Raw genomic sequence first — 26007 nt, 5'->3', positions numbered from 1 at the left:
CAGTCAGGAACAGCCTGCTGAACATGATCGAACCAGGCAGCGGCAGGTCAGAATGACTTCTGACTCTCCGCCTCAACACCTCCGAAGGCTATGTCACTCTCGTCAGCGCATATGCTCCAACTCTGTCCGCCTTTCTAGACGCCAAGGATGAGTTCTACGAAAATCTCGCATCAACCATAAGGAACATCCCCAGGACAGAACAACTTGTTCTCCTGGGCGACTTCAATGCCAGAGTGGGTGCAGACAATGATTCGTGGCCCTCTTGTCTCAGTTCCTTTGGAGTGGGGAAAATGAATGAGAACGGACAGCGACTACTTGAGTTCTGTACCTGCCATGAACTGTTCATCGCCAACTCCTTCAAGACAAAGCCGCAACACAAAGTCTCCTGGAGGCACCCGCACTCAAAAGATTGGCACCAACTGGATCTGATCCTAGTAAGACGAGCTGCCATCAAAAACCTTCTCCACACTCGCTCTTACCACAGCACAGACTGTGACACAGACCCCTCCCTGGTATGCTGCAAGATCAGACTGCAACCAAATAAGTTCCACTGCTCAAAGAAACAAGGGAACTCTTGCACTGACATCAGCAAGATGTCTCAGCCAGACCTTGTAGAACAGTTCGCAGAGGCCTTTGAGAGAGAATTCGATGCATTGCAGCCCAGAGACTGTCACAGAAAGATGGGAAATGCTACGAGACACCATGTACCGCATTGCTATGGCCACCTTTGGGAAGAAAACCGCAAAGTCCCATGACTGGCTTGAGGCCAGATCATCAGAGATGACTCCTAGTATTGAGGCCAAGCGTGCTGCACTCACCGAGTACAAACAGTCACCCAGTGAGAAGAACGTGCAAATTCTCAGGGCCGCCAGGAGTAAGATTCAGTTTAACGCCAGGCGATGTGCAAATGAGTACTGGACAGAGCTCAGTGAAGAGATACAGAGTGCTGCTGAAAGAGGCATGCCGGTCATGGAAGAACTTGACGCAGAGCCAACTTAGGACAAACTCAGCAAGGCCATTAACAGCCTGACATCAGGCAAGGCACCTGGCAGCGACGGAATTCCCCCAGACCTCATTAAACACTGCAAGACTACTCTTCTGCATCCTCTGCACACAGTCCTCTGTCAGTGCTGGAATGAGGGAGCTGTACTGCAGGACATGAGGGATGCCAAGATCATCACCCCGTACAAAAACAAGGGTGAAAGGAGTGACTGCAACAACTACAGAGGCATCTCGCTTCTCAGCATTGTAGGCAAAGTCTACACTCAGGTCCTCTTAATTCGCCTGCAGAAACTGGCCAAACGCATTTATCCGGAATCACAGTGCAGTTTCCGAGCAGAGAGATCCACAGTAGACAAGATCTTCTCCCTTCGCCAAATCCAGGAGAAGTGCAGAGAGCAAAGGATGCCCCTGTATGTCGCATTCTTGACCTCACCTAGGCCCTTGACCAATTCAGCAGAGACGGCCTTTTCAGGGCTCTTCAAAAGATTGGCTACCCCCAAACTGCACAGTTTGATTGATTCCTTCCACTCCAACATGAAAGGGACGGTGCAGTTTAATGGTAACCTCTCCAAGCCCTTCGACATACGCAGCGGTGTCAAATGAGGCTGTGTCCTCGCCCCCACCCTATTTGGAATCTTCTTTGCTCTTCTCCTGAGGCATGCGTTCAGCACAGCGCAAGAAGGGATCTACCTGCAGGCCAGATCAGATGGCAGGCTGCTCAATCTCGCCCGCCTCAGAGCAAGGACAAAAGTCCGCAAAGCCCTCAACAGAGACATGCTCTTTGCCGACGATGCCGCAGTTGTGACCCACACCCAGCAGGACTTGCGGTCACTAATGGACCGCTTTTCCCAGGCCTGCAAAGATTTCAGTCTGACCATCAGTCTCAAGAAGACAAATGTCCTAGGCCAAGACATGCCATCTCCACCAGCCATCACTATTGATGACTACGAGCTTGAAGTCATCCATCAATTCACTTACCTTGGGTCCACCATCACCGACAACCTCTCCCTTGACAATGAGATCGACAAGAGGATCGGGAAGGCAGCCACAACGCTAGCCCATCTCACACAAAGAGTGTGGACAAATCCCAAGCTGACCATGAAGACAAAGAGGCCTGCATCCTCAGCACCTTGCTGTATGGCAGTGAGGCGTGGACCACACATGCTCGTCAGGAGAAAAGGCTCAATACCTTCCAACTGAGAAGCCTATGGCGCATACTCGGCATCTCCTGACAAGACAAGGTGACAAACACCGAAGTCCTGACTCGCGCTGGCCTCCCGACCATGTACACCATGCTGAGACAGCGTCGGCAGTGCTGGCTGGGTCACGTTCACTGTATGAAAGATGGTCGCATCCCAAAAGACATCCTTTATGGAGAGCTCGCCACGGGGCAGAGAAGCATCGGCCGCCCACAGCAGAGATACAAAGACGTTTGCAAACGTGACATGAAGGCGCTTGAGATCAACACTGTGTCCTGGGAGGACCTTGCAAATGACCGCAACAACTGGAGAAGCACTCTCAAGAATCAGCTATGGATTGGTGAGGACAAACTGTCAGCTGCTGCAGCAGAAAAGCAAGCTCACAGAAAAGGGACGGCAGCCAATAGACCAGCATCAGCTTACACATGTGACGCTGCCACAGAGACTCTCTCTCTTGCATCGGTCTCTACAGTCACAGGCGACGCTGCTTGGTCCAAGCAGACAGTCCAGATAGACATTAAGTCAGATATACTCTATCCATGGTCAGCCATGACCGAAGGAGGCCTACTTCAAATGTAAGAATTAAAAAAAGAAAAAAAAGAAACATATATTACTAAATGGCAGGTGGTACAGAATAAACAGAGGAAATATAATCAAAGAAATAAAAAGTATTTGACACAAATCAAATGGCACTCCACTCAAGAGAAGCAAATGCCCTTAGATTGTAGAAAGGTCTCCAGAGCTGTGAGAACCCTCAGCGTGTCTTCACTGGCATCCAACTTTACATAGCGAAGCAGCAGGTTCCCACAACCACACTTCTTCAGAAACACAAAGGCCCTGCACACAGAAATCAACCAAATATAGCACTGCGTATCTGAAATGAACTTAGAGAAAGAATGAAACTCAAGTGGATGTTGTTCCTTTATTTCTATGAAGACACTAACTCTATTTAAACACATTCAGCCTCTATGCCTTGCACACCAAATCTTGACTAACAAAAGGCTTTATTTAACCTTTCAACCATATATAATAAATACCAAGGTAGTGGACACAGCTTCTGACAGACGTCTGTACAACTATGAAGTCTGACCCAAATATGAATGCTTCCCCATTCAACAAATATCAAACAAACTGTTAACTGATTTAGAAAATGATCTTGCTCCTTGAACCATTGAGATATACAGGCAAAAGGTCAGTTTGAGTGGAAGCAATGTGTGAATATATAGTTTACTGTCATAACTACAATTTCATTGTAATTTGTGTGTTATAATATCACACAGATCAATGTTTGGATTGATAGTTGCTGTTCTGCCGATGTGATGCTTGATGTGGAATGGTTGATGTTCGGAACGCTATATTGTTGTGCCTTCCTAATGTGAAATATTTACTTGGTATGTAAACCTTTGTCTGAATAAAAAATGTTTGGAAAAAAAAAAAAAGGTCAGTTTGAAATCATCCAGAACTTGCTGCTGCAGAACTAGAACCTGACAGGCAGGGAATACAGCACAAGCTGAATCCTTGTAGGAAAGGATTAAGAGCATTGAACAAGACTTAGATACTTCACTGCTGCTCAGCTGAACACAAAATCCTGCTCTTTAGTTCAGCAGCATCTGGGGTCAAATGCCAAGACATTCCCACTGCACGCACTCACCGGCACATCAGATTTCTTGGTACTTCTGGCAAAAAACTGAGCTCAGTCTTCTTTGTTCAATGTTAGCTCTAGGCAATTATTTACTTTACTACTTTACTTTGTGTTGGGCATGTTTGTGTTTTGATTGCTTGTTTGTTTGTTTTTTGTGACCATCATTGTGCATGTGTATACCGTGCATGTGTGTGTGCGTGCTTGCATGCTTGTGTGTGTGCAAGTATTGTGCACAGTTTGAAGTGAATAAGACTGAGGATCAGAGTATAATATGGAGACAGACAGTGATACTGAAAGTGTACGCAAGTTCAGTTACTTAAGGAGGCGTCACTGCGTTCAGACAATCCATATACGCTACGCCACATCTGCTAAGCAGATGCCTGACCAGCAGCATAACCTAACACGCTTTGTCAGGCCTTGATGGCTGAAAAAAAAGCATAAACAAATAAATGGATACATCATCAAATCAATGAATAAATAATTAAATAAATGAATAAATAAAAGTAAGCAGTTAGATACTGAAATAAAATAAAATGCAGAAAATAATGACAATAAAATATAAATACATTAATGATAATGAATAAACAAATAAACATATAAATGTAAATAAACATACAGACATGCACACATGCACTCTCACCAACACATAGACACAAACGCACACACTGCACAACAAATATGCAGCAAACATGCAGTTTCACAGATATAAAAGCACAAACAAAAGTGCAAAGGCCCAACACTACAGATACAAGCATACGAGCCCCGACACACACACACACACACACACACACACACACACACACACACCATCTCCCACATTACCCTGCACCCCCCTCTCCCCTCCAACCATCCACAAGCACATTTCGACGTATCGCAGCTTCCACAGCACACACACATACATACACCCATACAACCCCACCCCACCTCCCCTCTACACACACACGCATACACATCTATACACACACGCACATTTCAATATTCCGTAGCACCCACAATACAGACATGCATACACACACATCCCGTCCTCATTTGTCAATGAACTAAAAACACCTGTGTGCAGCATTCGGGATGAGGAACAACAGATCAATGTTCTGATGCAGGAATAGCTGACCGCTGTGTCCCCTCAACTGCAGGGTGTTCTGCTGCTTTCTGGCAAATTCTTATGCAAATAGCAGTGCTCTTGAACATCATGCTGCATGTGTGCGCACTGTGTGTTTGAGTGTGTGTGTGTGTGTGTGTGTGTGCGCGCACACACGCGAGTGTGTGCCCTGTGATGTGTGTTGTTCAAAATTTTTGTTTGCATGCGTATTCAGTTCACGTTAAAAAAAAAAGCAGTGAGTATATTGAGACTTTTTCTGTTTTTATTGTTTGTTTTGTTTGTTCACCTGTTCCTTTTTATTTTTTGTGCATGTATTATTCAAATCTTTTTTTCTGTCTCGGGAGTTGACAGATAAGTGTTTTCAACAAGTGGCTCCCTAATCTAAGTCAGTCAAAGTCTGCACCAAGCATTCACTTTTCACTGTGCACTTCTGGTGCATATATTAAGGGGACAGTTATTTTGCGTTGTGGTGAAACCATTTTATGAACAACGATCAGCAGTGCGAGAATACTGCTAAAAGCTGATGAGACAGTGAACAGTAAAATGTGTACCTTATCACCATTACACAGCAGTGCCAAAAACCAACAGACACTGACCCCACTCCCCATCCCCCTGCTGCTCATACTGCCACCATGCTACAGTGTGTTCATTTGTTGACTTACTGTGCTGTTAGGAAAAATCTTATGGCTCAAACTTTTAAACTGATATGCATGCAAGCATGGTAAGTGTTTGGTAAGATTTTATTATTTCTTTGTAACAAGCCCCTGTTTTCTTAAAAAGGATTTAAATTTAACGCTTTCTGCAATCATATTTCTGCTTATCCTTCTCTTCTCTTTCTTCATTTATGTTTCAACCACTGCTGCAACAAATGTTATGTAAGAAAACATATGTGTTTGAAGTCATTGGAAAGCTTACTTTGCGCTCTTTCCAGTGAACCACTTCTCTTGTCATTATTTCTGATCTACCCGGGAAGATGATGAGTGAAAGAAACAAAGCAAATTTACCGATGAACCAGCTTTCAGTGATGGCTGCTAGCATGGCCTGTTTCTCAGCCATGTTTACTTGCATCCATGCCCCACTTCCTGGGTTCATGAACTTTTGCTGGGTAAACTAAAGTGCCTGCACTGAACACCCGTGACTATACATACAACTTCATCTGTGGAATATTTAATTTCTTTCTATTCAGACAGTGTCATTTTGAGAGACCATAGTCTGTCAGTTTCCCCACTTTCCTTCAGACAGTACCACTTTTGAGAGAAACAGACCACAGTCCATCAATTTCCCCCTTTCCTTCAGACATTTCCACCTTTGAAAGAAACAAACCACAGTCCATCAACTTTCCCCCTTTCCTTCAGACAGTGTCACTTTTGAGAGAAACAGACCACAGTCCATCAATTTCCCCCTTTCCTTCAGACAGTGTCACTTTTGAGAGAAACAGACCACAGTCCATCAATTTCCCCCTTTCCTTCAGACATTTCCACCTTTGAAAGAAACAAACCACAGTCCATCAACTTTCCCCCTTTCCTTCAGACAGTGTCACTTTTGAGAGAAACAGACCACAGTCCATCAATTTCCCCCTTTCTTTCAAATATCCATTTCCATTTCTTACCATGTACAGGAGACTTGGAAAAGGGGTGACAGCAAGTGAAAAACAAGCAGCGGACTCCAGCAGAGTTTACTGTCTTTCTGTCTTTCATAATCAGCAAAGTTTGGATACAATTTACTTGTTCCACTTGTTAAAACATTGTTTTACAATTCCAAGGCAGTAGTAAAGGCAGAAACTGGGGTAATGCTTTATCCGACTTTTCAGGTAGTTATTTAGACTTTGTTTAAAACTGTTGCATGAACATGTAAGAAACAGAGGTCTTCTATGACAGTTTGTGACTTGCATACAACATTAAAATACAAATCTTGATATAAATGAACAGTAAACAAGTACACACACACACACACACACACATATATATATATATATATATATGCACATGTGCACAGCTGGGCATGTGTGTGTCCACATAGTTGTACAAACAAAAGCACATGTGCACTGAAATACACAAGTTATTGCACAGACATACTCCTCACCTATAAAGTGCATAGTGATCCAGCTCAGCCTGACGCAAATACCTCTTGAGTTTGTTCAGATTGTGAATAAACTGAAAATAACAAAAACAATTCCTTTCATATCTTACATTAGCCCTTTAAACTAGAAAGCCACACAACATGCATCCAGATACACAGCGAGACACACACACATATACAAATTTATAAATCCATATGCTCAATTTAAGCCCATGAAATGACACAAGAAAAAGCAACAAATGACACAAATTCAAGCTAATCATAAACTACAAATTGTGTAAATTCCATGACCAAATATCTGAAGAATGACACTGGACAAGTAATAAAAAAAAAATGCAGTTATGATATCAATACTGAATGCACATGAGAGACAACTGAAGTGGGTGAAACATGTGTCCAAAATAACAAAGAAGGACTGGTTTATCTCAAACAGATCACATTATGCTATCCAAAGCGAAATTCAGTTACCTAAGATCAAAACACAACATTTTTCTGGTGCAAAAGCCCTTTGAAACATATCAGAGCATCTTTGTAGGAAAGGGTAGGTAGGCCTAATTGCAAACAACATGTAATTGCAAACAGTTCATGTACCGCCCCACTTTGAAGTGTTCTCACCACACACATTTCACCTTGTTCTTCACCTTGTTCTGATATTATTGAATGTCCATTTCCATAAACCAGTCAAACATCAGCTTTTTCCAGCTATTTCCATGCTCTTCCTTCCCTTCATGCACCACTGCCAATCAAGTTCACAAACATACTCTCAAAATCCTAAAATCAAGGGAAGCCAGTAGTAGGACTTGACCTTTAATACAGTTTAAAATAGCTATTTTGATTGGATACGTTGAATGAACGGAGCATTACCAGTGCTGGGAGAATTTAAGAAAGTATGTTGGTGACAGATCAGAACATCAGTTTTGAAAGAAATCTCTAAAGTAGTGTTGTTTGCAATTAGTCCATGGAGTATTTTGATGTGAATCTATTTGTGAACACTGTTGCACAGTTGCTGAGTGCTCTCAAAAAGGAGGGGTGGGTGGGGTGCGCGCGCGCGCGCGCGTGTGTGTGTGTGTGTGTGCGTGTGTGTGTGATCAAAACCAACAATACAACAGCCTGATGCGATGTTCCAATGATATGTATAATGAGTACAAAACCTGCATCTGTTTTAATTGTCCATATGTACCCAAATCCATCATTCGCAATTAGACTTGCCCGTTTGCATTTGATTTGCCCCCAGGCACCCCTGCTAAAAAAAAAATGTTTAAAAGGAGTAGACAAACTTTTCATGGTGCAACCAATTGGAGAAAGCAACATTTCACAATCTTATCTGTTATCTGTACAATACACATGTTGAGCTGGTCGCTTCAACTGGACATTTACAATCAGGCCTGCCTACTCTATTAGTACTATGAGGTGCAGGAGATATGAGCAGACACACACTTATATCCAAAAAGCACTGCTGAAGCAGCACTTTTCTGAGCTGCGAATACACCACCATCGCATCTCACATCATGCAAGCCTTTTCTGGCCTATCACACTTTCCCACGATGTCACAGAGAGAGAAAGATAGAGAGAGCTTACGTTTACACTTTTTTTTACACTCATTTAAACTATTCACTCCCAACTGCAGTTTTAGTGACAGTTCAGGGGTCATAGCATATTCATTGTTCAGGCTGGTCACATGATAGCTGAAACCTTGTTTGCAGTTGGCGACTGCCTTGCAGGGCATGGCTGCCAGGATGTACAATGCACAAGGGGTGGCTAGAATTTTGTTTGGCCACACAAAATTGTCCATAGCTACTATGGAAACATGATAGAAAATGTAACCAAGGTGATTCTGCTTATCCTGATGAGGATTATATGCTACCAAGAACATCAACAGGTAGGAGGTGTGATCATGTTGGAAGCAGACATAGAAAAAAAACAACCCAGTGTTTTAGCTTGAACCATTCAGTTTCAGGTACCACCCCCCACACCCACCTACCCCCTCCCACCCTCAGATGAATACTTCAAGCCAAAATATTGCTTATAGTGTGTACGTTGTAATACTGTATAATAGCGTTCTTGATATTTTGTGTTTCATTTTCCCATCTAAGTTATCTTCCTATGATTGGGAATTATCTCATCCTATCAACAATGAACATATGATAATTATATTCTCCTTCATTTTCCTTAAATAAAACATTTACTCTAAAATACCTTTGAACATTAATTTTTATCTTTGTGGGGGGGCTATGTGTAAGGTTGATTAATTCTTGGCAAAAATTACAAATAGCTCCAGGAGGCAAAGGGTTAAAACTTTGATGTGTGTGTGCATGCATGTGTGTGTATGTGTACAAAGATGGAAGTACATTCATCTGACTGGCATCCTGCCCCCAGAGAGAGAGAGAGAGAGAGAGAGAGAGCTTACACTTATACATTCCATTAGGTCTTTGACTCGTGTATGTGCGAGTGTGTGCATGTGTGTGTTTGAAAACTGAACACAATGAAATAAAACAAATTAAAAAACAAAACAAAACAGTAAACAAAATGAAATAAATACAAATAGAAATTAACAGAAATATGAACAGATTAAACTATGAAATGTGAATGGAATAAAAAATAAAAATTTTTTTTAAAAGGGAGGAATAATCAAAGAGCATGTACAGCCTACTTCATGTTACACCAGCAGCAATAAATTTTGTAAATAAATAAATGATCTAATAATATGTGATGCAGCATGTGAAAATCCGGCTAAAGTCGCATCCAGCAATTCTTAGCTGTACACAGAAACAACTGGTTAGGGTCAAAATTATGAAGATCGGGATTTTTATAGATATAGCATCTTCGAAGTTTTATCTTTGGTGTCGATAAGTATCTTTGCACAAAACACCCTGGAACTGTAGTATTTTCAATGTTTTCATGTGCATGCCTGTCAAAACCATGTAGAATAATACTGCACTCTTTTGCCCTATTTCAACTGCATGCTGAATGCAATGAAGACGGGGAAACTCTGGTCCGCGAAGTCATAAACAGAAATAACCAGTGAACAGGCATTAATCGTCTCCCCTAGACCTTCTGAATCAAGATAGCATATGAATGTAGTCGGTTTTCAACGGTTTTACTAGCTGTCCTCCATAAGCTGCGACTTCAGCCGGGTCCCATCGATTCTTTGAATTTAGCCAAGTTTCCAACTCAAAGTTAATATATATATATATATATTATATTCGCCTGTGACGATTCACACAAATACTGTGCTGTACTAGATATGTGTTAACTAAATTCATTAACACTCTAATTATTTGGAATCTAATTGAATTTGTTTTGTTTAAAGTCTATCAGCTACATGTCAGGAGATTAATTAAATCTGTAATTAGGTCACAGCAAGATGTGATGGCCTTGACCAGCAAATCCATAATTAGGCCTGGAAGATTATCTCTAATGCCTTAACAAAACATGTATTTTATTAGGTCATGGTAACTGCGTATAATCATGCTACTGTAACTACCGAAACAGATATTTTATAATGTGGGAAATACAGTAAGGCCGTTCTTGTTTCAAATCATATTTGCTATGGTACTAAAAAGCACAAAAAAATAAATGTTTAACACAGTCCTCAAAAGTTTAAAAACTTGTAAATCTGCTTTTACGCATCAGCCAAGGCCCTTGTCTTCCAGATTGTCCTCTAGTAACTGATTTTGACTGTAAACGACTGATCCAATAAACACACTTACATGATCAGATATATGACTGGCTGGCACAATCTCATAACAAAAGTTACAAAAGTGACCAGTCCATTCCAATCACAGCACCAGACCGGTTGCTGCATGCTTGCATCTACCGTTAGGACACCAGGCCATATCACAAAAATTGTAAACAAGATCTGTAGCAGAGACTTATGGCTCTGAACAAGTGTTAAGGTGGGGTTGTTTGGCGTTAATTCAGTCATCACTCTCATGAGACATCAAAGGACAATGGAAAAGGAGGGATGATGAGAGTTTGGGGTAGGGTTGGGGGACGGTTTCTTGAGATGAAAATCCCACATGCATGTCATCGGATGTGCGGTTACAAGAGTCACAAAGTACATAATGTGCACTCTATAAAGCCAAATAAACAATTTTGACAGTTTCAGCTTGACTGAAAAACTAAAACATCAGGCTTGTATCATGAAATTACTGAAAAATCCTTCTCGACTGGTTGGGTTGTCTCTTTCCAACTGGGCAATGTTTAGTCTTTGTGACAATCCCTGCCAAATGTACACAATGATGTGCACTTTAAGTTGGTCTAGCAGCATTTGCACCTTTCTCTGCACACCACTGTTCAGGAGCAGTGCATCAGTTCACATAAAGTTTCTTGAGCTTTTGTAGAATGGTCCACAAAGGTCTTTCCCTCTCCTTTTGCTTTCCCCACACTTCTACCTCCAGATGAAAGCACTCTCTCGGATAAACTGCTCTCTGTGTGTGCCGTTTAAGAGCTGCTGATGTGGGTGTAGTATTTTCCAATGTTTTCTTTTCTTTAGCGAGGAGAGGCTGTCTGACCATGCTGATGACACGCAGATTGCTCAATCACACAACAGGGCAACAAAGTGCTCAACGATGTACTCAGGGACTTAGACTGGTTATCCATCATCATCAAGAAAGCATTAGTAGTTTGCTTACACAGTTCAATTATTCCATGCTTTTCTTTTGCTTCTGCCAACAAGCAAAGCCATTATTTATGCACGATTCCTGCTGAACAACAAAATCAAAAGTGACAAAGGGAAGCGAGGGGAGCAGTTAACAGTACTGATATGAATCTGATACATATCATATATTTTATCACTATCTGATACTAGTGTTTTTCGAAACCATGTTGTGTGTTGCAAATGAAATGATCCTCTTTAACAGCCCACATCCATCTTTATTTCATTGTTTTAAAATCATTATTCAGATATGTCAAAGTTTCAAACTTCCTCTAAGTTTGTCACAACTTTCTGGCTTTACTGACTTGCAACAAAAATGCTCAATAGCAAATTCTGGTGAAATATTTTCGGCAGTCACTCTGGGCAAGTCCATTTCTTTCAACAATTTGTAACTGGCGGATCAAACACGCATTTCCACTCTGAACAATACAAGATTTTCTTGTGTTCGGGAGTGTGCGGATTTGCCCATGGCTCTATGTGTGTGTTTATGTGTTTGTGTTTGTGTGTGTGTGTGTGTGCGTGTGTGTGTGTGCGTGTGTGTGCGCGCGCACGCGTGCTTGCGTTCATGCACACAAAGTCACCATGTTTTTCTACACTTACAGAGAAAACATGTGCGCATGAGAACACACACACACACTTTACCATCACTCACATACACAAACATATTATACACACAAACATTCATAAACTGCACACGTACATGTGGGCACACACACATACACAAGGGCACACACACGCCCATACGCACACGTAAACATGCGAGCATGCACAAAACACACAAACTCGCACACATATGTACATGAGCGCATGCACGAACACACTCACTCCCTCAACCACTTTAACACAGGATCTCAGTTCTTGTCAAGACACTGGAGCTGTTGGTAATGCTGCATACAAATGACATGATTGTCACTTCAGTTGTAACGCTCAGTGGATTTGGGCTTCCATCATGACTGCGGTTAATAAACGTTAGTTTGATCTGGATCTAAGCTGAAGTTCCAAAGATTCATGCATCAGAATATTTGAACATTCACTTTATTTGAGTACAGAGAGAAAATACAAATTTTCCTGTGCCTTTGACATATTGAAATCTGAAATTCACTTAATTCTTAATCATCTGACATCACATGTATGTTCAGGAAAATTCTTGTTTTGAAGCTACAGGCAGACAAATATGTGGGTTTTTCCATGAGCTTATTGTGGCTGAAGAATCTGTGTTGCAGGACGTCACTCCTCCACTTGCAATACTGTCTTCGTTTGAGTAGCACAGAGAGAAAATTCAAATTTCCGTGTGCCTTTTTTCATATGGAAATTAAAAGTTTATTCAGTTCTGCATTTCCTGTGCCTTTTTCATATGGAAATTAAAAGTTTATTCAGTTCTGAATCTTTTGACACCACATAAACATTCAGGATAATTCTTGTTTTTTAAGTCACAGGCACATAAATATGCTTTTTTCAAGAACGGATTTCCCCATTTCTACTCCTCGGGCACACGAACTTTAAAAAATCATAGAAAAAAAAACTATGACAGATAGATCAATTCTATTTTTTCTATCTTAATCTTTGATTTTTAAACTTTTAGAAGGTATTCAAGGAAAAAAATGATAAATTGCGACTTCAACCAGGTTTTCGCATGCTGCGTCACATATAATCATTTGGTGATGAAATAAAACCCAGCTGCAGCTCCCCACTTTGTCATTTGTGATGACTTCTAAACAGGTGATACTGCCAGCTTTGCTGTGGTCCAATCACTGTCTGTGACATCACAGCCCTCTCACCATGACAGGCTGTTCAAATGTTTTTATGGTGGCAGATGAAATTTGCTGAGGTGTTACCAGTAGCATATTTTTCGCCTCTGCCCTGGTGTGCAGCAGAAGACGCGGTCCTTGGTGACCCGGGCGGCGACCGATCCGGTAATTTGACGAGGGTTCGAAACCAGAGGTCCTGTCCAGAATCGCGCAGACTACTGCCGCACTGAGTCGATTGAAGACTATATGGAAGGACAAAAAGATCTCCCTCTCGTCCAAAATCAGACTAATGCGCTCCCTCATCTTCTCAATATTTCTATACGCTTGCGAATCCTGGACCCTCACTGCAGAACTCCAGAGAAGAATCCAGGCCCTGGAAATGAGATGCTTCCGCAAGATCCTGAACATTACATACAAAGACCACATCACAAATGAGGAAGTGAAAAGAAGAGTTCAAAACGCCATTGGCCCATTCAAAGACCTGCTAACCACAGTGAAGGAACGCAAGCTCCGCTGGTATGGACACGTCACACGATCAGACGGCCTAGCCAAGATCATCCTGCAGGGTACCGTACAAGGAAGGAGGAAGAGAGGCAGACAGAGAAAGCGGTGGGAGGACAACATCAAAGAGTGGACGGGCCTGCCATTTGCCACAACTCAAAGGGCCGCTGAGGACCGAGGCAGGTGGCGCGAGCTGACCAGGCAGTCATCCATGGTGCCCCAACGACCCACCCACGGGTCATGGGATAGATGAGATGAGATGAGAGAGATGAAATTTGCTTGGGCCGAGTGTGTTTTTTGCTAAATATAACTGAATCAGCATTAGTGAGTGTGGTTTCATGTATTTTTTCATTTAAAATAATGTCTGATTTCACATTTCAAACTTATTTTGCATGACTGCCAAGTTGTAACCACATTTTGGGGTCCTATATTGGTAACCTGACATGGCAGACCACTAGGACTGTGGAGACTTTACCTGAATTTTAACAATATTATGAAACATAACACTGTCATTGATAATACATACGACCAGAAAATGAAACTGGCATTCAGAAAATATTATGCAATTAATTTCTGTGTTCATATCAATCATATTAATTTTTGTCATGTGATAACAGATAACATGAGTGTTAAACAGCAAAGAGGTGCCCCTCTCATACTGGAACAGAATAACATGCAAGGCAAGATACTTACTGCTAATCTGATTGATTCCAGAGAATCTCGGATCTTTGTGACATTCTTGACATCAATGGAGGTCAGGTGATCTGCTGCCTTTCTGCAGAACTGGCATGTCTCAATACCTATTGAAATCACAAAAATCAGCCAAACAAGCACATAAAATTCATGCATTTCTTGAAAACAGTTTGGAATCAATCATTCTGTTTCTTATCACTGTGTAGGTAAGTTTGATGAAAAATAATTATGTGAAACAGAGAAAAAGACTGTTGCAGACAAGGGTTCGATAGGTGTCTGTTTTGGATATGAATGCTGTTTGCTTGAGTGGAGACTGACTCAGGCACTTGTGCAATAAGTGCTGCCAGTAGGTTGTGGAGTCTGTGTGATGCACATGTTGCCTTGGGATAGCATATGGCAGTTCAGTGTTTAGGTGGCAGTTCTCTGACTGATTGAGCTACAGAAGCTTTCTTCATTGATATATTTGGGATAGTTAGTCAGTGGAGCAAGAGACTGGGCCAAGTCAACATCAGAGTCTGCTTGGGGTCTGAGAGAGGAAAGACGCTCAGAGAGACTGAAGGATGTCAGTCTGATCACATACAGTTTGCTGCTGGAAGACAGTGACAGTCATTATTTTGACCGGAATCCATCGCCTGTTGAGGTATTCATTCACTGTCATAAAATAGACAAATTATCAGTCATTATTCTATTATTATGTTATTATTCTGTTGCACTACCGACTAGGGAACAGGAACCTGTAGTTACCAGTCATTTTGGCTGTCAACATGTTAATGTCCATCATTACGTGTGTAAGTCTCATATTTTCATTGTAAATACTTTGTTTTCTAGTTGGAAATGCTACTATTTTGCATTAAACTATTTCAGAGTTTTGGGCTGGCATGTTTGGTTTTTCTTCTCTGTATGCTAATCTGTTATTACTGATATTTCACTCTGAATTTACCATTTAGCCTTACCTAATGTATTCTCAAATCTGATGTTTAAGATTTACTCAGTTTATTCATTACTTCCAGCTTGGAATTGTGAACATAACAGTGGAGTAAAGAACTGCATTTGCATGGGAGAATATGTTAAGTTGTTTATAAATCACTTTGGGAAATTCTGTTAGTTTTAGCTTTTGCCTGAATTTCCCATTTGTTAACAATAGAATGAGAGGTACAGAAACAGGGGTGCAGGCAGAGAGACCTGCTCAAGCCTGAATTTTTTTCCTACCCAGACCAAAGCCGGAAATAAGCCTGAATTTTTTTTTTTTTTTTTTTTCAGTGCAGACCAAAGCCTGAAATATTTTTCCTGCCCAGACTGAAGCCTGAAAATACTGCGCGGGCTAAAAAACAACAGCAGAGCATCAAGCCTAAAACACCATTACTGTACTATTATATTTTGTTAAGACTGTTATTTGGGGGAGAATAATGGTGAATTCTGAAAAAATCAAGAAGCAGACAAAAATGGAGGGATTTTTACCTATAAACACTAAAACATAATTTTAAAGAATTTTTATTTATCTACTGTTTAAGGTATATAGTAATATTTCCTATTTCTATGTTTTCATTTCAAAATTCTTTGGCTGATTGAGGGTGTACTCCCCCCCCCCCCTCATCCCCCCCCCCCACACACACACACTCCCCTCAACTCTCTATATGCATCTAATACATTTTGAGTATGTTTTTTAATCACTAAACATCATCCTACTATGTGTAACTTTTTAACACCTGGAAGTTCAGCTGAAATAATTGTTTTCCATTTGTGGTTAGCAGAGTTCAGTCTTCATATCTAAATAAGTTTTTATATTGTTATAAATGTCTTATTATTGGGGATTCCAAGACCTCCTATATTAACCAGTTGAGTGCCAGAGAATTTTGTTAAAAAGTGTTTTTCCCTTGCCAGGGAATTTTGAGGATTCGGGGGTAATAAATTTTTAAAAAATTCTAGTACAAAACTATGGGAGGTACAGAAAGAAAGTAAATGTCTTTGTGAAGGGAAATGAACGTAGATTCTGGATCAGGGCTTTTTTTCCCAATTAGGTTGATTGTAGATAACTTCACAGGCGTTTAAAGTCGAAATTATAATTTTTGTGCAACAAAAAGTCTATTTCCACCTCTACATATGACATCCATAAAGAAAACAAACAAAATACAGCTAGAAATAGATGCCTATTGTCAGATTATACCTATAGAAGAAATTAAGTTTATGAAAACAAATCACAACTCGTGTAGACTTGTAAGTGGATCACTGTCCCAACAGTGACAAACATGGATATAGTCAATGTAAAAGGTCAATCAGTCTCAGAAACTGAGCTGGCAAGCTTTTTGACATCAAAGAAGTGAGATAGTGAAATTCTTTGATGACGTTCACTCCCTTCAAGTTGCACATGGGCCAATTAAAGTGTCTGCTGTGCATCCAGCTTGCCACCTCTTCAAACAAGTCAATCATCTAATTCAGCGGGGGAAAAAAAGCATTAAGAACAAAAAGCACATGTTTCACTTCCACTGCATGCTCAACTCTGCATTTTGTGAAAATTGTGGAGCATTGGCAGTTGTCTATTTCCTGCAGTCTGCATTGAAATGTGAGTATACTGGCGTCCAAATGCCATGCCCATTCCACACCTTTTGGCTGGCATTCAACCTATGGTCTTACATCACTCCTCTCCCTCTCCTCCCCTTCTTCCAACACTCGCTGCACATATTCTGTCAGTAATAACCACTTATTCAAAAACACTGTCTGACTGGATAGATGTACTGAATTATCAAATAGGCTGTCAGTTTCATCCTATTTTCCATCGCTATAGCTGTTCATAATCACAAGCACAGCTTTCGGAATTGTACAAATCCGCTGACTGTGACCACCTCCAGAGTTTTCAATGCTTTTCTGACTCATTTGTGTAAACAGAGTGAGTCTATGTTATAACCCAGTTTCGGATGTGTGTGTGTGAGTGTGTGTGAGTGTGTGTGTGTGTGTGTCTGTGTGTGTGTATGTGTATGTGTATGTGTGTATGTGTGTGTCCGTGGTAAAACTTTAACAATGTCATTTTCTCTGAAAATACTTTGTCGTTTAACACAAAATTTGGCACAAAAATAGGAAACATTCTCTTCTTCCCACTCATACTGTTTTTCAAGACATTGCGCTTTTAGGATGGGACACAAAAAAAATAATAAAAGAAGGAATATCAATATCAATTACTTGCACAATAAATTTACCATTATATTTTTTTTATTTCTAAAACTTGACACTTTGATTTGATATACTGAAACACTGATCAACAGAAGTCACTTTCATCAATTTTTGTTCAAATAGGATCTTCTTTCATTTAGTCTGAAAGTTACATTAGTGAATAAATCTCGTTGGGGCAGCTTATATATCATATTCAAGATGGTGCCGACCAATGGTGACACGGGGATAGCTGTCCTGTTTATTTTGTGTTTATTTCTGTTTATGTGTGTTAGGGAAACAGCTGCAATCTTACAATATGATCGTGACACGCTGCTGCATGTTAGGGAAAAGGTTGGTGAGTCCAGTGTGCTGAGATCTCAATTCAATTCACTATATCATGATACACAATTGTCAACCATGAACACTGACCAATCAACATGCAAGGTTCAGCCCGTAAGGAAAGGTGGAAAGCGAGGTGGGGCCCTTTCAAGGTTATGCCAACGATGTTTTCGCCCACCTCTACCCAGTATGTTCCTATCGAACGTTAGATCTCTACCCAACTAAACTGATGAACTTACATACAATATTCAGACGAGGAGGGACTACACAGAGTGCTCTGTGTTCTGTTTTACCAAAACTTGGCTCAACCCGGACATCCTTAACAGCACCGTTCAACCACCAGGCTTCACTGCACACAGAGCTGACCGCACTGCTGACTCAGGCAAGCAAAGGGGCGGCGTTGTGTGTTTCCTCGTGAACACATGCTGGTGCTCTGATGTCAAAGTGCCATCGCGTGCCTGCTTCCCTGACGTGGAATTTCTCACCATCCAGTGCCGACCCTTCTACCTCCCACGAGAAATAGCTTTAGTGACACTGATCGCGGTGTACATCCATCCCACAGCGAACCTCTCCACCGCACTGCGTCTGCTAGTAGATGAAATTAGCAAGTGCAAGATAAGCTGGCCTGACTCCACCGTCATCATTGCTGGTGATTTTAACAAAGCCAGCCTCAAGAAAGAGATGCCGAAGCTGTACCAACAAGTGGACTGCCCAACACATGGTGACAAGACCCTCGACCACTGCTACACCTCCATCAAGAAGGCGTACCACATGATCCGCCATGCGCCTTTGGGACAGTCTGATCACAGCATGATCTATCTGGTGCCTGTCTACAAACAAAAACTGAAAGCTGAAAAACAAGTCGTGAGAACTGTCAAACAATGGTCGGCCCCTGCCTTAGAGACCTTGCAGGACTGTTTTGAATGTACAGACTGGAGTATTTTTAAAGACTCTGCAGGGAACTTTGATGAACATACCGACACAGTGTGCAGTTACATTTCTTTCTGTTAAAGTGTGTGGATTCCAACAAAAAATATCAAAATATTTTCAAATGACAAAATTTGGTGTAACGGGGCTGTTAGGCAAAAACTAAAGGAAAAAGAGGGAGTGTTTCATGAAACTGATGATAGAATAGTCCACAATAAGCAAAAAGAAGTGTTGAAAAATGCATTAAGAAGGCAAAGTTTTTATATAGGAAACATTCAGAAGAACATTTGTCTGCAAACAACTGTAGGAATGTGTGGACCAGACTGCAGAACATCACAATTACAAAATGACCCACCAGACAGTCGACATCACTGACAGAACTCTTCCAGACAAACTGAATACATTCTACTCCAGGTCTGACAAACCACTGTCTACTTCTGACGTGGTTGCACCCAAAATCACCCCCACTCCCCCTTTCATAGTCCAAGAAAATGAAGTCAGACGCCACTTCAGTCATCTGAAAATGAGAAAAGCTGCTGGCCCTGACAACATTTCACCAGGCCTTTTGAGGAAGTGTGTAGTCCAACTATCTTGTGTCTTCACTGACATATTTAACATGTCCTTTCAGTCATGTGTGGTACTACACTGCTTTAACTCTTTTGTTCCTATTTTTCTATGAACCATTACCCACCCACCCCTGTTCTGAGATCAGTACCATACATATATTCCCTTCATTCCTGGATTTAGAGAAGAGAAAGAAAGTATGAAGCAGGGTATCTATTTTGGACGCTTATGGCAACACGTCTCATTACAGTACACTAAGATTGTCATGTACTGTTGTGTACAGAATTGATGTGAGAAGTTGTCTGAGACTCTGTTGACACTATAGGGTGACATCTCTGGTAACACTCAGGTGTAAAACAGGTGACTCTGGAGTCAAACACAATGCATACAACTACGTACTACATGCAGGACAGTGTTTTGCTTGAAGAGTATGCACATCATGCAGGTACTCACTGAGTAGTACCTCTTATGTATCTCAGTGCCACACTGCTAGTCATATCCATGAAAAACTGTCACAATTGTCACTGCTATTGTCCTTATCACATGAATGATTTGAACTTTGTCTCAAAGAGAATATATGCCTTTCACCACACTAGCAGTCACTGAGCCAGAATCCGATCATTATCTACACAATTCTTGAACAAAAACTATTCAGAAATGATACTGTCTCTAAATACGCATGTCTGTGTCACAATCATCACGTAATATGCCACACAAAGGTGACATATGTGTGATATACCTCAAAACAGTCATGCCAGTTACTGCACAAATATACACCACAATTTTCACACTTGTTACTTTTTAAACTTTTCATCACCCGCTATCGCTATCCGTGCTTCTGCAGCAACAGCTAATTGCACTCTCTCCTCGTCCTTCATTTGAAACAGATAGAAATCATTATCTGTTAGAGTGTTGTAAAACTCATCATCAGAAAACTGGTCAGAATCCGAACTTTCTACACATTTGTTTTGTTTTTTAATTTTTATCTGTTCCCTCTCTTTGCGTATATGTGTGTGCGGTTTGAGTGAGTATGTATGGCGTGTGTGTGTGTATATGTGTGTGGGTGTGTGGATGTGTGTGTGTGTGTGTGTGTGTGTGTGTGTGTACTCATGTGGGTGTCTCTATGTGTGAGTCTGCTTATGAGTGAGATTTTTTTAATTTAAATTATTTATTTATCTTTATTTATTCATCTATTTATTTTATACGCTCGCGCGCGCGCGCGTGCGTGCATGTGTGTGTGTGTGTGTGTGTGTGTGGCGATTAAGTTATTCTTAATTTCACAGGCTCAAATTTGACGCTAGAAAAGATACATACATGCATGCATTGTTGCATGATGCTGGTTTCAGTCAGGTATCTTACATAACTAAACTATGCCTTCGTGTGTCTTGGCGATGTTGAATATTTGTTGTTAATACTGTGAGGCATCACTCTGTATCCCTATATACACTGTTGATCAGCTGGCTGCTGTCACTTTCGGGATTTCAAGTGTGTGAGTGTTTTGCTGTTGTAGGTTTGTTTGTTTTTTTGTTTTTTTTTGTTTTTGTTTTTTTTGTTTTTTTGTTTGTTTGTTTTTTAACTCAGTATTATTAAGAAGCATGTGTCTGGGTGTGGCAGAGTGTGATGGAGAAGACAATTGAAGACTGAATTCTGAATGAATGCAGTTTGACTAAATGCGAATAAGATAGTCGGAAGAGGTTCGTGTAATCTGTGAAATTGATATGTGCATCTTGTGTAATTGATACATGAATACTCAAACATACAGAAGGTATTGCGTTTTTTTGTTTTCTCTCTTGTTTTTTTGTGTTTTTTTAATTTTTTTAATGTTTTTTTTATTTTATATTCGTGTCATGAAATCAATTGTGCGCGTAGGGTGAACTATTGGAAATGTTCTAGAACCGGTAATTATGAGTTTGTCTGTTTGTTTGTTTTTGTTTGTTTTGTTTTTTTTTGTTTTTTTGTGTGTGTGTATGTGCGTGCGAGTGTGAGTGTGTGTTTGTGTGTGTGTGTGTTTGTGTGTGTGTGTGTGTGGGGGGGGGGGGGGGGGAATGTGAGGTATGTGTGAGTGGTTTTTTTTGGTGTTTTTTTGTTGTTGTTTTTTTTTGTGAGTGCGCGCGCGTGCGCGAGTGTTCACATGCGTGCGTGTGACTGTGAAGGTGTGTCGATGTGTGTGCATGTGGGTGAGTCAACAAGTGCGTGCATCAGTGTGTGTGTGTGTGTGTGTGTGTGGGTGTGTGTGTGTGTGTGGCCACTTTGTCATTCTTGAATGTCACTGGGTCAAATTAGGTCAAAGTAAAGATATATGTATGTATGTATGTATATGTATATATATATATATATATATATATATGTATATATATATATATATATGTATATATATATATATATCTATGTATGTATGCATTCAGACGCGTTGGGTTGTGCTGCTGCCCGGGCATCTGAATCGCGGACGTGGTGTGGCATGTATGGATTTGTCCGAGCGCGTTGGCGCCTCCTTGAGAGAGTGAAACTGAAACTGGTTTCAATCAAATAGCCAAAACCACTGTACTAAATGAAGTCCTTTTTGTGCATGTCTTGATGATCTTGTTTAACACGTGTTGTTATTACTGTGATGCATCACTCCATATATATTGTTGGTAAACTGGCTGTTGTCACTTTAATATTTTTTATTAGTATATTTATTTATTTATTTTCTACATGCACAGGAGTAACATCAGCGGTTGCGTGTGCATGATAAATATGCAATACTCCGCGGGTTTACAAAAATGTTAATATAGAGCAAAATACCAATGTACAAACATATAGAAATGTATACATTTTTTTATGCTAAAAGTACAGTTGTACCGATAACCAAAAATCTAAGGACATCAGGTTTGGATGGACGCGTACAGGGAGGACAGGTTGGTGTTATGAAATCAGCTCAGATGTTTTGATCTGGTCACGTAGTGCACGTTTTTGTGCGAGTGTGTGTGTGTGTGTGTGTGTGTGTGTGTGTGTGTGTGTGTGTGTGTTTGCTGTTGTTGTTGTTGTTTTGAGTGTGTGTGTGTGTGTGTGTGTGTGTGTGTGTGTGTGTGTGTGAGTTTGTTTTGTTTTGTTTTGTTCTCCCGCACAAGCATGATTTTTCCCCCTGCTGTCCTCTACGGGGCGGGGAGGGTGAAGGGGAGGGGGGAAGGGGGCATGGGGGGCCTGGGGGGGAGGGAGGGGGTGCAGTACAATGCCGGTGTGGAAGGTTGGGGAGGGTTGTGGCCCTTGGTTGAAATCTATGCGAAGACCACATTTTCCGTTTTGGTTTGCTTTTCGGTGTTGTCTTTTTAGGTATATAATTGAAAAAAGAAATGGAAGCTGTATTGCTACTTTGTGTGTGTTGTTTTTAGTGTGTGTGTTGCTTTTTCTTCCTCTTGCAATATTTATGTCCCCAGAGAAAGTTACATGGGGTTACTTCAGTTCATGTGTTCTATGACTTCTACATGTTTACGTAAGTAACCGTGTATCGGTGAACTGATTTATACATGTATATTTTACTAATCCATGTCAGTACTTGTGTTTTCATGTGCTAAATGCCCAGCGAAACCCATCCGCAGAAGAATGTTTTGTCACTTTCAATATATTTTCTTTTTCTTTTTTCAAGTTACGTACATTTGTACATTTCACGCTTTATTTTTGATAATATTCATTTTTGTCAAACTTATGCTTTACGTCATGATAAACATAAACACGGCATGTCTGAAAAATACACAATGAAAATAAGGAGCATTAGTTTTATACCAGACAAGCAAACTAGTAATGTGTAGCTTTACAATATCATCTCTCAACTGCCAAGGTCTAGGTAATTTCCAAAAAAGAAGAGATGTATTTCAACATTTAAGACAGAAAAACTGTTCAGTGTATTTCCTACAGGATACCCACTTCACTAAGACATTAGAGCAACAGATTAGAACTGAATGGGGTTATGAATGTGTATTTTCCTCAAATAACAGCAGATCGAGAGGAGTGGCTATATTACTGAACAATAATTTTGATTTCAAAATTAAAAAGACAGTAAGGGATAAAAAAGGAAACTACATTATACTGGTGTTAAATACAATGGGTAGACATATAGTGCTCGTAAATATTTATGGTCCAAACAAAGACGAACCTGATTTTTTCGAAGAAATTAAAGAAAAGATTGTAGCGCTAGATGTCTTGGATGTGATCATTGCAGGAGATTGGAACCTTGTATTAAATCCAAGTCTCGATTATTATAATTATAAACACATTAACAATGCCAAAGCTAGAGAAGTAGTATTTGAAATGATTTCCCATTTAGAACTGGTAGATGTTTGGAGAGAGCTAAATCCAGAAGTTCTCCGATATAGTTGGAGGAGAACAAACCCATTCCAGCAAAGTAGACTTGATTTCTTTTTAGTCTCAGATACACTGATTACTTATGTTACCAATGTAGATATTGTTTATGGATATAGAAGTGACCATTCCTTGATATTGACTGAACTCACCTTTAAGACTGAGGAGAAAATTAAAACCTTGTGGAAATTTAACTCTTCATTACTCAAAGATCATGCATACGTAAAACTTATAAATGAAACTATTGAAGAAATCAAAGGTCAATATGCAGTATTTCCATATGCAAGAGATAACCTGAACCAGATACCTAATGACAAGATTCAGTTCATGATATCAGACCAACTGTTTTTAGATACGCTTCTTATGGAAATCAGAGCAAAGTCAATTACATATAGCATACATAGGACAAGGGAATCAAAACAGCATGAACAAAAATTAGAAAACGAAATACAAAATTTAGAGAGAAAGTCACCCTTAAATGAAGGTGATCTAATACTGCTAAATGAGAAAAAATTACATCTAGCTGAATTTAGGAAAACAAAAATGGAAGGAATAATTTTAAGGTCTAAGGCAAGATGGGCATCTCAAGGGGAAAAAATAGATAAATATTTTTGTTCTTTGGAGAAAAGGCACTTTGTAAGCAAACAGATGTTGAAACTGGTGACAGAAGACGGTAGAGTTTTATCGGATAGAGAAGAAATGTTAGAAGAAACAAAGACGTTTTACGAGGAACTTTATAAAAATAGAAATTGTAGAATGATAGATATCGATCTTTACACAAAAGTACCAACATTGAATAAAGACGAATCTGACGAATTAGAGGGACTGATAAGTAAAGAAGAAGCTTCGCAAGCATTAAAAAACATGCAAAACGACAAAAGCCCAGGAACTGACGGAATGACTGTTAATTTTTTTAAGTTCTTTTGGAGACAGCTAGGAGATTTTGTAATTCGATCACTAAATGAGGGCTTTACTAAAGGGGAAATGTCTATCACACAAAAAGAAGGACTTGTAATATGTTTACCGAAGGGGGATAAACCTAGGGAATACTTAACAAATTGGCGACCAATTTCTCTCCTTAATGTCACTTATAAAATTGGGTCAACTTGTATTGCAAACAGTATTACCAAAACTTATTCACGAGGACCAGACAGGGTTTATAGCAGGACGGTACATAGGAGACAATATACGAACATTGTACGACATGATAAACTACCTAGAAAAAAGAAATCTGCCTGGTCTTTTAGTTTCCATAGACTTTGAGAAAGCCTTTGACTCTGTCAATTGGAATTATATTCAAAATGTTCTGAAAGCGTTTGGTTTTGGAAAGGATATTAGTCAATGGATACATACCTTTTATAATAATATCAAAGCCTATGTGATAGTTAACGGAAAAAGGTCTCAAAGCTTCCCCATAGGCAGAGGGTGTAGACAAGGGGATCCACTATCACCATATTTATTTGTATTGTGTGCAGAGATACTAGCGTGTAAAATTCGGGAAGATGAAGAAATTAAAGGGATACAGATTTCAGACGTAGAATTCAAAATAAGCCAGTTTGCAGATGACACTTCATTCACGCTTGACGGAGATAGAAAATCTTACAATAAGTTATTTGATACATTAAATTCTTTTGAAGAAATTTCAGGTTTAAAATTAAATATTGAAAAAACAGTTAATGTATGGTTAGGTAGAAATAAGAATTCAAATGTAAAGTATTTAACAGAAAAACGTATGAATTGGAATCCTAAGAAATTTAAAATCCTTGGCATTTGGTTTATGAATGATCTATCACACTTGACAGAATTTAACGTAGAAGACAAACTAATGGAAGTTAGAAATTTATTCAAGATTTGGTCTAAACGATCGTGTACACCACTAGGAAGGGTAGCTATATTAAAATCCCTCATACTGTCTAAACTAGTGTACCTGTGGATGTTGTTACCAAACCCACCAGACAGTGAAATTAAAAAACTTCAGAATATGTGTTTTGAATTTGTATGGGACAAGAAGCCGGACAAAATAAAACAAATACACTCAGTTCACAGTATTGAAAATGGGGGCATTGGATTACCAA

At 40.1% G+C, this 26007-nt stretch overlaps 1 protein-coding gene across 3 annotated transcripts in view; it reads right to left on the bottom strand.

Moving 5' to 3' along the window:
• Positions 1-2892: 2892 nt before the first annotated feature.
• Positions 2893-26007, bottom strand: part of LOC143292984 (protein Njmu-R1-like) — a 145810-nt gene continuing 122695 nt past the window's right edge. For 2 of the 3 annotated variants that reach the window (XM_076603724.1, XM_076603725.1), the window contains 3 exons: positions 14621-14727; positions 7025-7095; positions 2893-3038 (listed from right to left, as the gene is read on the bottom strand). In XM_076603724.1, the coding sequence (XP_076459839.1) occupies positions 2900-3038; positions 7025-7095; positions 14621-14727 (317 nt within the window). In that variant the 3' untranslated portion in view covers positions 2893-2899. The remainder of the gene's footprint in view (positions 3039-7024; positions 7096-14620; positions 14728-26007) is intronic. The other variant, XM_076603726.1, reaches the window with a different exon arrangement.

This window comes from Babylonia areolata, chromosome 18 (assembly GCF_041734735.1).
Source record: "Babylonia areolata isolate BAREFJ2019XMU chromosome 18, ASM4173473v1, whole genome shotgun sequence".
NCBI classification, from domain to species: Eukaryota; Metazoa; Mollusca; class Gastropoda; order Neogastropoda; family Buccinidae; genus Babylonia; species Babylonia areolata.
The sequence above is the reverse complement of the archived record's forward strand: the minus strand, read 5'-3'. Positions and strand labels throughout refer to the sequence as shown.